Genomic DNA, 14,794 nt, shown 5'->3' on the forward strand with positions numbered 1-14,794 from the left:
CAGAAGAATAACACCATTAAATTATAATTATGAAAATCAAGAAGTACATTGAAATCACCATAAATATTAGCTACAAGCAAAAATCTCAAGATAGCTAACTATAATTACATGATTACTGAAACTACTAAAACCACAAGAGTATATGAGGATGTCAAGAGCATCTTAGGAGTGGGCTAGATACAGTGTGATATTACCCTATTTATACTACTTCCAATAATGTTATTATCTCTTTATTATTTTTTATTTGAGACAGGATCTTGCTCTCTCACCTGGGTTAAAGGGCAGTGGCCTGATTATGGCTCAGTGTAACTCAAACTTCCAGGCTGAAGCAATACTCCTGCCTCAGCCTCCTAAGTAGCTGGGATTACAGGTATGCACTACCACACCCAGCTAATTTTTCTATTTTTTTCTAAAGACAGGGTCCTGCTCTTGCTCAGAGTGGTCTGAACTCCTGACCTCAAGGGACTCTCCTGCCTCAGCCTTACAGTGTATTAGGATTACAGGCGTGAGCCACCACATCCAGCCTTATTTATTTTAAAGCCATAAACACCCAGTTAATTTTGAGGACATACAAGCACATTCTCTTTTCTAATGGGCAACACCTTTTTGCAGATACAAACATGTAAAATTCTCTATATTATGTGTAATAAGTTTCTTTAAAATTAGAGTTTTAGAATTTAGGAATCTAAAGTTTTACAGTCAGAACTCTTCCACACAGAAAGAATTATTGAACACACAGCAATAATGGTAAATGGTACTAATACTTGTGTTTTACAAAACATAACATCAAAAAACTTTTTTCTTTGAAATTAACTTACCTTGGGTTGCTTAATTAAGTCAAGCAAATCTTTTACTTGATGTCTAAGCAGATTTTGACATTTCCACATTTCATTCAATGCTCTGAAAAACACACAAAAAAGTCAATTTAAATAAAACAAGATCAAAATCCTTCTTGAATATTTCAACTAAATAACTTGTTTTAAAGGTTCAAATTATAAACACAGATGACAGAGATGAGGTAAAACACCTGGGGGAAAGAAAGGAATAAAATATAACATATAATATTTATAAATAATATAACCTATAACGGATAGCAGGATCAAAAGAAAGTAAATATTAGTGGTTGTCCTTTCCTTTGTATAAAAATAGGGAAGATCTATCATTATTGGGAGCATATAGGTAAGCGAAAGAGCAGGAATTAACTGGAGAAATAGAGGAATAACTAATGGAGTAAGGTTCTATGATACACAGGTAAAATGAAATAGAAGACTTAGCCATGAGAGAATAGTGATACATTTTCTTTTTTTTTGGCTGGGGCTGGGTTTGAACCCACCATCTCCGGCATATGGGGCTGGTGCTCTACTCCTTTGAGCCACAGGCACCACCCGTGATACATTTTCTTTTAACAGCAATCTAGTTATATTTAAATTTTAAACTGTATGGAATTATCTGTCCTATAAGTGAATACTGTTTTTATAAGGCAAAAATCCTGATGTCCTCCTTAATAGCTACATTGTTCTCAGGCAGAAATTTAAATCTAAAAAGAAGTTGTACAGGTACTTAAGAAAATATATGCAAATCATAGAGAACCATTAGCTTTAGTATTAGATTACAGAACATCAGAACCACACATTTTAAAATTTTAAAGGGAAATTTCCAAAAACAAAAAAATATATTTTTCATCAGTTTGTTTCCAATTATCTAAACTTATTGTCTATTACTACACATATGAAGCACTGACAATTAACAATACAGAAGCATATAAAACCATTTCCTGTCATAGACCAGAAAACCATTTAATATTTTTGTATTTTCATACTCTCCTTTAAAATGTTTTAAAAATGTCTTTGAATGTTTTTAAAGGAAATACATTAGTTTAAATATGGACGCTTAAATTCCTTTGTAGTAGTCACTTCAAAGTAATGCTGGCAAAGCCAGTTATTAGCACATTTTCATCTCAGAAATTAAATTCTAAATAGCTATACTTTACTATTTTCAAGTTACCAATTTCTAAAATATAAACATTGAAACCAAGATGACCATTCTCTGAAGGGCTATAAAAATCTAACAACTAAGTAGCAGTCACACAATTAAATAATTTTCAAAGAAACAAAGTAGCTATCTGTGAAATTACTTCTGAAGTCCAAGGTCAATGTATACTCTTTCTTCTATACACTGCATCATTACAATTGCTAAAAGGCCAAGATTTTTAAAGTTGTCTTCATTTAAAGAGGAAATTATTTCATTAATTTAAAGATGAAATAGCCAGAGATTCTGAAGCTCATTATAAACTGTTATGGCTACAGCTTAAGTCCAAAAGTGATCATCACCAAGAATTTATATAACATATTTAAGACGACTGTCTTCTGAAGTATTTTAATAAAATTATCTTAAGCAGCAGGGCAATTTGTCCTTCTTTACTGCCTTTTTAAATGGTTCTTTAAAAAAGAGAAAAAAGGTTATAGTGGGAGAAGCAATTTTGCAACAGGAAGGCAAATATTCATTTATTTAATCATAGGGTACTTTTATACTTGTTATCTGACATTTTAAAAAGAGAACTAATTCTCTCCGTAGGGATTCTCTTTGTTACCAAATAAGAAGTTTGCAGCAACTAAAAAGAAAAAGACAATTACCCTTGAGTTTTAGTATGGGATCTGGTCAAATGTTGAAAATAACCTCTCCTAGGCTATGCCTGTGGCTCAGTGTGTAAGGCGCCGGCCCCATGTACCAAGGGTGGCAGGTTCATACCCAGCCCCAGCCAAACTGCAAAAAAAAAAAAAATAGCCGGGCATTGTGGCAGGCACCTGTAGTCCCAGCTACTACGGAGGCTGAGGCAGAAGAATCGCCTAAGCCCAGGAGCTGGAGGTTGCTGTGAGCCGTGTGACGCCACAGCACTCTACCAAGGGCGATAAAGTGAGACTCTGTCTCTGTAAAAAGAAAAAGAAGAAGAAACCTCTCCTCCAACTTTCTGCTCCCAGCTGAGCAAATCACCCATCAGACTCAGAAGAATAAAACTGTCCTAGATGCAAACCTGCTCAATGAAAGAGAAGATCACAACTAAGATACCTGCTACTATTTCCTATTCTTGCCCCTACAGGAGCTCTGGGAAACCTGTAGGAGGTGGGACTATAAACTGTCATCAGATAGTACTCAAAATGGCCTCTATTTTCTTTTTCAATAATCAAGATACATAGTTTATTTAGGCACTGACTCAAAACCTGTTCTCATCAAAAAGTCTAAACTTGGCTCGGCGCCTGTGGCTCAAGCAGCTAAGGTGCCAGCCACATACACCTAAGGTGGCAGGTTCGAATCCAGCCCAGACCCACCAAACAACAATGGCTGCAACCAAAAAATAGCCGGGCGTTGTGGTGGAAGCCTGTGGTTCCAGCTACTTGGGAGGCTGAGGCAGGAGACTCACTTGAGCCCAGGAGTTGGAGGTTGCTGTGAGCAGTGAAGCCATGGCACTCTACCCAGGGGCTCAGCCTGAGGCTCTGTCTCAAAAAAAAAAAAAAAAAAGTACAGGAAATACTTTTGTCTTCCCCACAAAAAAGTACTCACAAAATAAAATAATAGCTTTTTTTCAACAAAGAAGAATCTTTACTAAACAAGTACTCACCAGGAATCTACTTGATAGATGGCTACTTTTATAATTATTTTTCTCCACCTACAAACAACATCTATTTTTTTTTAGCATCTATTAATAGTATTTTTAAAGGCCTCTTTCAAATTAAGTAGAGGTCATATATTCAAATGACTTTTTAACAGACCATAAAACTATAAAAAGATCAGTATTTTCAGTGTTCAGAAAAATTATCGTAAGATAAAATTTGATAAACAAAAATTAAGATGTCTAATAATATAAAGGAGAATGCAAAAACTCATGAACACTGAGAGTAACTAACCTAACAATCATATTGGAAAACAATTTGACAATAGTTCACAATGATGACAATGCACATCCTCAGCACTTCTGCTTTGTGTTATTAGTGATTCCAAACCTTGACTGCCCATTACAATCTCCTTAAAATGCTTTTCTGAAAATCCCAATGCTCAAACTATTCTACGGACAAATTAAATGATGATCTTTGAAGGAGAGACAGTTGTAGGTATTGTTTAAACCTTCCCAGGTGATTCCAGTAAGTGTCCAAATTTGAGGACCATCTGTAATCATACCGTAGAGATATCCTTCCAAGTATATACTAAACCGTAAAGTATTTACAGTCACTACTTGAAATAGTAAAAAGATAAAAATAACAGAAATGTCATTTCCATAGATTCAAATTTCCAAGTCAAAATAATGGAATAAAATTATGGATTAATGACAACGTAATTCAATGTAATTCTATGCCACAGTGGTATGATCTACAGTTTTATATCCAATATTATGGTGAACCTTAGCAACAAAATAAAAGTCTATATATGCAACTATTTCACTTTCACAAAATTCAAAACCAAGCAAAAATATATTAGTATTATTGAGGGATCTATACAACATACACACACAGGAATATACATACACACATATGTTAAAACAAAAACAAAAAAATTTTGAGGCGAGACAGAGCCTCAAGCTGTTGCCCTGGGTAGAGTGCTGTGGCATCACAGCTCACAGCAATCTTCTACTTCAGGGCTTTAAGTGATTCTCTTGCCTCAGCCTCCCAAGTAGCTGAGACTACAGGTGACCATCACAATGCCTAGCTATTTTTTGGTTGTAGATGTCATTATTGTTTGGCAGGCCTGGGCTGAATTCGAACCTGCCAGCTCTGGTGTATGTGGCTGGTGCCTTAGCCGCTTGAGCTACAGGTGCTGAACCATGTTAAAACAATTTTTAAAAAAGAAATGAGAAACACAAAATTAAGGCTAGATGTGACCTCTAGGAGGAAGAAAGGATGAAAAGTAGAGTTCACAAGCTGGGTGGTAGAGTCAGATATTTTTATTTTATTACTATGCTTCATAACTTACCTAAATGATTTTTTTTTTTTTTTTTTGCAGTTTTTGGCTGGGGCTGGGTTTGAACCCGCCACCTCCAGCATACGGGGCCAGCGCCCTCCTAAATGATTTTTAATGGTATTACATAATAAAAAAAAAAAAAGGCTTTGGAGTAAATAATCATAGATAAATATAAAGTACTAAAATCTTGGTAAGTATTAAGAGTCAGTTCTAAAAAGGTAGTTAAAATAAAAATCATTTAAAAATGGTATGTATGTAACTTTAAATATTTTACCTTAGATAAATATCTGTTCATTTACCAATCATTTTATATAATCAAAGGCTTTTGAGCTCTGGTCCAGATTAGAATCTATTTTCAACTCTCAGCAGCATTACTTTTCAGCATATCTCTTGTGAACAGCACTGTATTTTACTTTTTAATCCAATCAGTTTACTTGCCATTAAAATGATGAGTGAAATCTGGTATCTTTAGTTTTATAACTACTATTTATAATTTGTGTTTTTGTGAACTGTTATTTTTCTTTTTTGCTTCTGGTATCAAAATTTCATTCTTTTTTGTTCTTCTGGATTTGAAAGCTATACATTCTAATTCTATTCTTTTATGGGTAATGGTAAAACTTCTAACATGAACATCTGACTTATGGTCTAATTAATCAACATGTCTGCCTTCACATTTACATGATAAAAGAAACTTACAACACTTTAACGCTAATTACTTACTCATCATCTTATTTGTTATCTTGTAAGGTCCACCTAGTATTCACAAGTTCATGGCATCAACCAATGAGAAGAGTAGGCAGGGTAAGAAAGTCCTGGAGGCCCTCCTGCTTTGCCCAAACATGGCAGGGCCACAGAAGAGAAGGTTCCAGGGATACTCAGGAAATTCACATGATGGCTAAATAGTAGCCTAGATGCTACTTACTTATACATATCTCACCTCTTACAAATAAAACTATTATACCATCCTTGAACAGATTTATAAAAATGTTTGAAATGTTTGCTGCTCCTTGTATTTTATTCCTTCTTTCTAGATTTAATTTTATTTTTTATATCCCACCTAAATTCTTTTTAGTATTTTTTTTCAAGTAGGATCTGTAGTGTCAAGTTTTGCTTCAAATTGTTTTTATTTAATTTTCATGTTTGAATAATAGGTGAGCTGAGCCAAGAGGTTTAAATTCACTGAGACTGCCAACAGGTTATTTCAAACAGGATATATATACACACACACAGTGCATTTCATCTAATCTAAGAGGCCACAAGAAAAACAGCCATTGATTAAACTATGCTGAACCAATAATTTTAGGATACATTCCAATTCCAGATAAAACATGTATGATATAAGTAATTAATATGGTAGTAATATATTTTACTATATGTAACAGAAAAAAAAGAAAATGCTTTGGAACCAAGAGAAACTGAATCTCTCTTTACTACCTATGTGTGACTTTGTGCATGTTAATTAATCTCTGTGTGATTCAGTTCAAGTTGAGTGAAATAGAAAAAATATCACTTAAACCAGAGTTGGCAAGCTTTTTCTGCAAAAGGTGAGACAGTAAACGCTTATTTTAAGCTTTGTGGGCAGTAGGGTCATTCGTGCAACTACTTTTTCAATGTAGTGTAAAAGCAGCTAAAGATAACATAAATTCCAGTGTCTAAAATACAGAAAGTAGGAAGAATGTATATTTCTACCTTCTACAATCTTTCCCCAAACATTTCTATATAAAATATAAATAGCACATATAATTATTTCCATGGAGGAAATGAAGTCAAAAGTCCCATTAAACAATGGTACAAATGAAAATTATATACAGCTCATTAGGCATCCAATTTCTGAACATTAAAAACCCAATGGCTATAAATTACATTTGTTGGAATCATAAAGGTCAACATTTCCTAAAACCTGAAGCAAATCTCTAGGCCTCAATTTCCTAACCCTTAATATGATTCAATTAAATTTGTAACGTTTTTTCCATGTCTAAAATGTCAATTCCCTATCCACATACTCAAAAGAACTTTTTGAACCGAAGATGGTAATAAAAATATATTTGTATTCAAACTACATCGTATCGAAGCTATGCAGCACAAAATTTGTACCCTATTGCCCTACACCATAACACAAATCATTACCAGGTGGGAGTAAGATTGTATTTTAATAATATGGACCTTCCTAACATCTTAAGAAAAAACAAAAATAAGAAAGAATAGGAACCTCAACATTTAAGACACTAATATTAAAATCTAGAGAGAAAAAAATGAAATACTAAAAGATTCCATGTTAATCAACTCTACTTTTTAATTGCTTACAGTGGCTTAATATGTTAATGGCAGTACTTTCAAAAACACAACCAAGTACTTTATTGTGATTTGACTCTTTGTATAATGTTTTCATTACATAGTTTACACTTAAAGATTCAGTTACTTAGGGCATTTTCTTCCATAAAATCCAATATACTACAAAAGATGAAAAGAATAGAGCTTGACATGCAAAACATACTTTACAGCATTTAAATCCAGGGTGGCATACAAGTAATATAAGCACTTCATCCGTTCTGTAGTTTCCAAATTATGAGGAACCATGTATTGAGCAAAGATCCGTTCAACAAGTAATCTATGGAAGAGCAGAGAAGGCACAATATTGATTTATTTAATGTATTAAATTTGAATATAAAATTCCAAAACTACATAAAGAATACATATTTTAGAAGTTCCAGCTTTCCTCAGCAGAAACACGATTTGCAAAACAAAACCTTTCTTCTGCAAAAACAGGGTCCAAAACAGGATTTAGCTAAATGTAATGAAAACAGCCCTAGACCCAGCTGACTACCAGCTTGACCTTGAAAATGTTACTTATCAGAGACTTAATTTCCTTATTTATATAATAAAAGATTAAAAATTATACCAACTTCTTCCAAATGCAAAGTTCTAAATTTCTGTTATGTTACACTACAAAGACATTTTTAAGATTTTTCTGAGCTTGCATAGTGATCATCATGAAAGAAGGCCCGGTTCAAAGAACTAAAAAAGGCCTATAAAAACTTAATGTAAATCTGTTTACTGATGCCATACTCAAAAAGTCTGAAAACTTCACTTTAGAAAAATAACTATGATATCAAATAATCTTTGATAACATTAACCAAAGAAACTCTGTTTCTAGCTTCTATATATTTAATATTTTAATATGATCTATTGCTTCTTAGTTTTCTCATTCTGACAATCTGATCCACAGGCAAGATCATTTGAATTCTGCTAACAATTTGTCAAATCAATTCAGACTGTAGCAGAATTTTACAACTTTATTAACTACTAAATAATTGAAATCCATACAAGATCCAACTTGAAAAATACTGAAGTCATATTCAGATAATGTGTTTTAATATAAATTTATTAATTGTTTTTTAGCCTTGAGTACAGATTGTTTTTATTCATGACTACAAACCAAAAGGTTTTCACTTGAATTTTATTTTAAAAAAATTAGAAGATCCTTACAACACAATTACACGTGAAACAAAATTTAAATTATAACAATATACAATCCTGCTTTTAAATTATTCTGTTCAAAACTAGTGTTATGAAATGAATGTAGAAGCTGTACTTGTCCATAAAGTTGTATGTACATTACTGTTTCATTTATGGTTTTGATGGGAAGGAAAGTGATCATTCACTACCATGACCTCATAGTAAAAACAGAAGAAACAGTTTAAAGTAATACAGAATATAGTTTGTGTAAAACAACAAATCAAGTTACAGAACACTCAAAGTCACCATGTAACATATAATGTCCTGAACTTACCTATCATCAATACTATTTTGATAATATATATGTAGCAATTTGTCTTTGATCCAGGATATCTGTTTTGCAGCATCTTTTCCAGCTGCTGATTGTAGAGCATATTTCTTATAAATCTGGGCAAGTCCCATCATGGCTTCTTTGCGCACTCTCCACTTAAAATTAAAAAAAAATAGTTTATTTATAATGTAAAAATGCTTCCATTACATAAATTTAAGCCTGCTTTTCTAGTTTTTATTTTCCTTCCCTTGATTCAATATAATTTCTTTAGGCCTCAGATCCTCAGTATCAATTTATAATTACTGTATTTATGAAAAATGCAAATATCATGTAAATATTTTCTACTATGTAAAATACAGGAAATATACCAACTTGTATTAGCAATTTCAGTGCTTTTACATCTAAAACCCATGACCTATCCCTAAAAACAAAAGTCACCCACAAGCTACATAACATCACTTAAAATTGTTAACAAAATGCAAGCTACTAAATGTAAAAAGGCAAAGGCAACATTGAATGGATAATGGTGTAAAATGTAAAGACAAAACTGAACAGGTAATGATGACCTATTCCTCATAATCTTTTTCTAAATTATGGTCGGTATTAAGGAGATTTGTGCCATTATTAATAGTAATAGTAACTCAGATGCACATTAAGGCAGGTATGACATTGGCTTTATTAAGTACTGAATGTAAAGACACATCAGTGGTTCATTCTGCACATCTCGGAATCAAGTTCAAGTATAAGGAAAATGTATTTGACTATTTTTTTAAACAAATACTGTATATCTGCTACAGTATATCTAACATTACTTAATTATCTTGGAATCAGTTTATTATTTAATTTTACAAAGACTGCACAATAATTAATACGAAGTTAGTAATGCTTAGAACGTCATGAATTTGCAGAGATGATTCATTTTTTTCCTTTTCAATCTGTCAGTTATAGCAATATTCTTTCCTTGGTTTTTGTTTCAATTAATTACAGTAGATTAAGAATCGTCTTTATCTCATTCATCTACCAACTACATATTGAAATAAGTCTTTGAAAAAGTCTTACTCATTTTAATTTGTTTGTAAAACTTCTTACCACTACCACCCTATGTTATCTCTAAGTCTTAATTCCCTGGATTGCTGCTTCAAAAAGAATTTAAAGATACACCATGGTTGCTGAGCATAATGACTCACACCTGTAATCCTAGCACTTTGGGAGGCAGAGGCAGGAGGATGGCTTGAATCCAAGAGTTCAAAACCAGCCTGAGAAAGAATGAGACCCTGTCTCTACAAAGAAACGGAAAAATTAGATGGGGATGGTGGCACACACCTATAGTCCCAGCTACTAAGGTGGCAAAGGAAGGAGCTTGGGCCCAGGTGTTTGAGGATGTGGGAAGTTATGATCAAGCCACTGCACGCTAGCCAGGGCAACAGAGTAATCCTGTCTTTAGGGAGAAAAAAAAATCCCTGTCTTTATGTTTGCCAAGAACATGTATATAGTCTATTATTTTTCAGTGCTCAATTTTTATAGGAATGAATAGAGCAACCCTGCAATAATTCAAAATATACATGATCCCAACAATACACAAAAAGTAAGGGTAGCTAAGAAAAAAATTAATGCTTAGAAGGCTGTTACCTTGTATATGATATAAATGTGCTTTTCCTTCTTTATACCTTTGGCCTTTTTCAAAATAATTTAATAGCCCAATGAAATATTCAATAAAAAATTTATCAGTTAAAATAAACTGTCCTGAAAACCATGTAATTTCTGCTATTTACCCTCTAATCAAAACCGGCATTATAAAAGACAAAATCAAATAATGAAAACAGCATAATCAACCTTGTACGATTGTTAAAATATTTTAAAGTATTTACCTAGAGAAACCTATTCCCTGCTACCAATAGGCCTCCCATTTTCTTTGCTTATTAACCCCTAAATAAGTCATAGAGTCTCATCCTTCACCAAAATTATGTTAAGTTTTTAGTCTGTAGAGCCTATACCATGATGGAAGGACAATCAGGAGGTGGGGAAAAATAAATGTTCACTGAAATGTTTCTAGGCAACATGGATACATGTCACAACTCCTTGCTTCAGAAGCTCATATTAATGAGTGGAGCTAGTAGATGTTCATTCAAGAAAGTTGGTCTGAAGTCATAAAAGATAGGCTAGAAGCTCGCAGCTCTGTTGCGTTTAGCTTTCTTTAGAAAGAAAACAGAACATCTTTCTATTCCATGTTAATTATAATAAAACCAACTAGAGGACTACCAACTTGTACTCACAACACAATACCCTTGAAAGAAAAGACAGAAAGAAAAGAGTCAACAGTTTAAGAGAAGTTGTGTCTGAGGCGTTCACAAAAGTCCCTTATCATTAAAACTGGTATATAACCCAAACATCTGACTATTCTACCATTAAGAACCATCTTATTTTTAGGATGAGAACAAATACTCTTAATAAATGAAAACTAGTAAAATTTAACGTAACAAAAAGTAAAGCAATCTCATAAATGTAATTTTAAATAATAAAATGCTTTCACCCCCCAAAAAGACTAATGACATTTTCTAGGGCTAATCAGCATTTTCCATTTAAACACTATTAAACTTCAAGTATTAAAAATAAAAATTGGCTTGGCACCTATAGCACAATGGTTACGGCACCAGCCACAACGCCAAGGGTGGCGGGTTCGAACCCGGCCCGGGCCAGATAAAAATAATGACAACTGCAACAAAAAATAGCTGGGCATTGTGGTGGGCGCTTGTAGTTCTAGCTACTTGGGAGACTGAAGCAAGAGAATCACTTAAGCCCAAGAGTTTGAGGATGCTGTGAGCTGTGATGCCACGGCACTCTACCAAGGGTGACATAGTGAGACTCTGTCTCAAGGACAAAAAAATTAAAAACCAGTATGAGGGAAAGGGAGGTGGGAAGTGCAGGAGCAGTGACCAATGATGCAGCTATTTGGGACAGTCTTGCAGGGAAGTAAACAGTAACAAAGGCTCTCTGCATGGCCACTGAGTCTCAGGCCTCCGACCCTCCTCTCTCAGGCCCATCTGTGCATGTCCTTGTATAATCCAATTTAGCCAAGAACCCACTAAGGTAAGTTAGTAGGAACTCCCCCCCATGACTCATCACCCTCATGTCTGATGACCTTTCTCACCCTCTGCCACCCTCCAGGGAATATCTAGTCACCCTGGCCTCTGTCATCGGCAAGAGTCCTTTGGGTTGGTTTGATCAGACTCCTCCAATGCAGTTTTCCTCTTAGTAATTTTCTACCCACTGACCCCTACCCTGCTCTTTGGCTGTAAATTCCCACTTGCCCAAGCTGTATTCAGAGTTGAGCCCAATCTATCCCCTTCACCTGAGAGCCCACTGTGGGGTCCCTGTACCTAATGCAATGGTCCTGAATAAATAGTCTGCTTTAAAAAAATAAGAAATAAAAAATACAAACTAGTAATTATTATTCTTATTTACTTACCCGCTTGTCTAATGTTCTCTCTCTCACAAAATTAAGTAAGTGATCATTGACCAGAAGAATATCCTTTTTAGCAGCTGTAACTATAGATACAATAACATCATGTCTAATAGCTTCTTCAGGGTCATGTGACCTCACTTTTAGATACTCTGAAAGATAAATTTTCAATGGAAACTTTATTTTCAACGGAAACTTTAACAATTAAAATGTTTTTAAAAACTGCATAAGACATATGAAAATAAACCTCAGCAAAACCAAAACCTAAGTAGAAGGTTCAATGTTTCAAACAAACCAAGAGTCTGGAAAGAAAGAAAAAAAAGGAGGAGGAATATTGGTCCTTCTGTCAAATTATGTAAGTTATAACAAATAGTAAAATGTCTCTCCACATTTGGTGTACATAGAAGTTCATTAAGGCATTAGGAAATCTTATTAATTAAACTAGATTAGGAAATCTTATTAATTAAACCATTTAAATGAACCAAGAGGTATATCAACGTTTCATTTTGGTCTCTCCTTTAAATGGATAAAATGTTCAAGTCAAGTGTACTAGTAGGAAAGACAAAAATATTCCAGTTTCTGTACCTTAACTGGGGAAACCCTGATTAAGCTTACTGAAAGAATAAAACTGACAAGGTGGCTGCCATGAAACAGGACAATGGATATCATAAGGCAATTCCACTTAACTGAACTAAGAAAAGCCACAAGGAAGGCAGAAAAAAATGAAACAGATTTTAACAATTATGAGTGACTAGAGTAGGTTCTTAAAATCAAAACATAGAATTCACATGTGGCACTGAGATGGGAAAATAAAAACCCACTTAACAAATTTCAGTAACGATATTGTAGGCTTAAAGAAGAGGTAGCCCAACTAAGCACAAATTTAACAAATAAAATATTATTCATCTTTTTTTATTATTGTCAGACCAGTAAGATAAAATTCAGTTGTCTGAATTTGGGTTAATTAAAAAAAAAAAATAGCCATGTCTATACACAAACACTGACTGTGAGTATATTCACTACATAAATTAACACTTTCACAAATAATTAAAACACAAATATCCATAAAAACCACTGCCCAGGTCTTAAGTCCCTTCACCTTGAGCATTCTCTACTAATAGAAACTATTCTTAAAATGAGAAAGACCATTATGTTACTTTAAAAAAAAAAACTTCAAAAGAAATTTGCAAATGTTATCTTACCTAACCTAGTAAAGTTTTTAGTATTATGATTTCAAGGGAACATGTTAAGCATATTTTAAGTTCATTTCACCACCAAAATAAATACAGGAGTTTTATAATTCACTGTACTTATTTCAGATGTAATACATATTATTTTATGTGTCATTAAGAAAAAAACAATACCATACTATCAACTTTAAGATATATCCCAATTTCCATAAAACTAGTCGCTCATATTAAACAAGTATATATAGGAGCTGAAAATTCACATAAAGAATAGTAAGATCCCCCAAATTTTTCAGAAGTACCTTTTAGCCAACCACACAAAGAGGATGAAGAAAAGAAAATCATATAACATATCAATGTGAGTATTCCTCTGAAACTGAAACTATATACTATCTTAAGTTAGCAAAATATGTAAAACAGTAGTAAGAACTAAAGGTTACTTGTGAAATTACCCACATTTGAAGCATATTTTAGACAGTTTTGAAAAAATCAAAACATCAATTTATCATTTAGCCATTAGTAAATGTCTGAATGACTATGGAAAAAATACTTAAATTTTTTAATACTTTAAGAAAAGTCTAGAAATCTTTTTTACAAATCAATAAAAATAAAATAAATCAGTTAAAAAAGATGGATTTAAAATTTAAACAGATGCTTCATAAAAGATACATATCAATATGGATACCTAGAGATGCTAAAAGGTGAATGCAAATTAAAATCACAACAAAATATCAAGGCCTACAAAAATAGCTAAAATCAAAAAGACTGATGATAAAAAAAACATTCTGAAGAATGCTGAATAAGTGAACTCTCATCATCACTGGCCAATGTTAAATAGTCTAACAAATATGGAGAACTGTTTAGTTGTTTCTTCTAAAGACAAACATGTATCCACTCTATGACCAGCAATACCACTATTTCCAAAGAGGAGTAAAAACATAAGCCCACAAAAACACTTGTATAAGAATACTCAAAGTAATCCTAATCATAATAGCTTCAAATCAAAACCTCAGGTATCAAAAAAAAAAAAAGGGGAAGAGTGTACAAATATGGTATGTTCCTATAAAGGAATATGAATACTTAGTAAGAATAAACTAGTACAGGATAAAGAGATGCCCCCCAAAAAGTATATACTCAAAAGTGTTTATGATTCACATATATGAAGTCCAAAAACAAGTTAAAACTAATCTATAATAACAGAACTCAGAAAATGGGGGGAAAGGAAGAACTTACTGGATAGAATGGAATACAAGGGAAACACTTCAGATCTGTGCATTTTATTGCAGAATAGTCTGAAATTTTCCCTAAAATATATGTAAATCAGCTCGGCGCCTATAGCTCAACCGGCTAAGGCGCCAGCCACGTACACCTAAGGTGGCGGGTTCGAATCCCCAGCCCGGACCCGCCAAA

General features: G+C 33.4%; 1 protein-coding gene across 8 annotated transcripts in view; it reads right to left on the bottom strand.

Moving 5' to 3' along the window:
• Positions 1-14,794, bottom strand: part of PDS5B (PDS5 cohesin associated factor B) — a 184,207-nt gene that overhangs the window by 77,737 nt on the left and 91,676 nt on the right. For all 8 annotated transcript variants that reach the window (XR_002775804.1, XM_023519272.1, XM_023519271.1 and 5 more), the window contains 4 exons: positions 12,204-12,349; positions 8,741-8,892; positions 7,445-7,558; positions 819-900 (listed from right to left, as the gene is read on the bottom strand). Coding sequence is in view for 7 of the 8 variants with exons in the window: in XM_023519272.1 (XP_023375040.1) it covers positions 819-900; positions 7,445-7,558; positions 8,741-8,892; positions 12,204-12,349 (494 nt within the window). In the remaining variant the exon portion in view is untranslated. The remainder of the gene's footprint in view (positions 1-818; positions 901-7,444; positions 7,559-8,740; positions 8,893-12,203; positions 12,350-14,794) is intronic.

Source organism: Otolemur garnettii, unplaced genomic scaffold (genome assembly GCF_000181295.1).
Source record: "Otolemur garnettii isolate 467f Iridium unplaced genomic scaffold, OtoGar3 scaffold00167, whole genome shotgun sequence".
NCBI classification, from domain to species: Eukaryota; Metazoa; Chordata; class Mammalia; order Primates; family Galagidae; genus Otolemur; species Otolemur garnettii.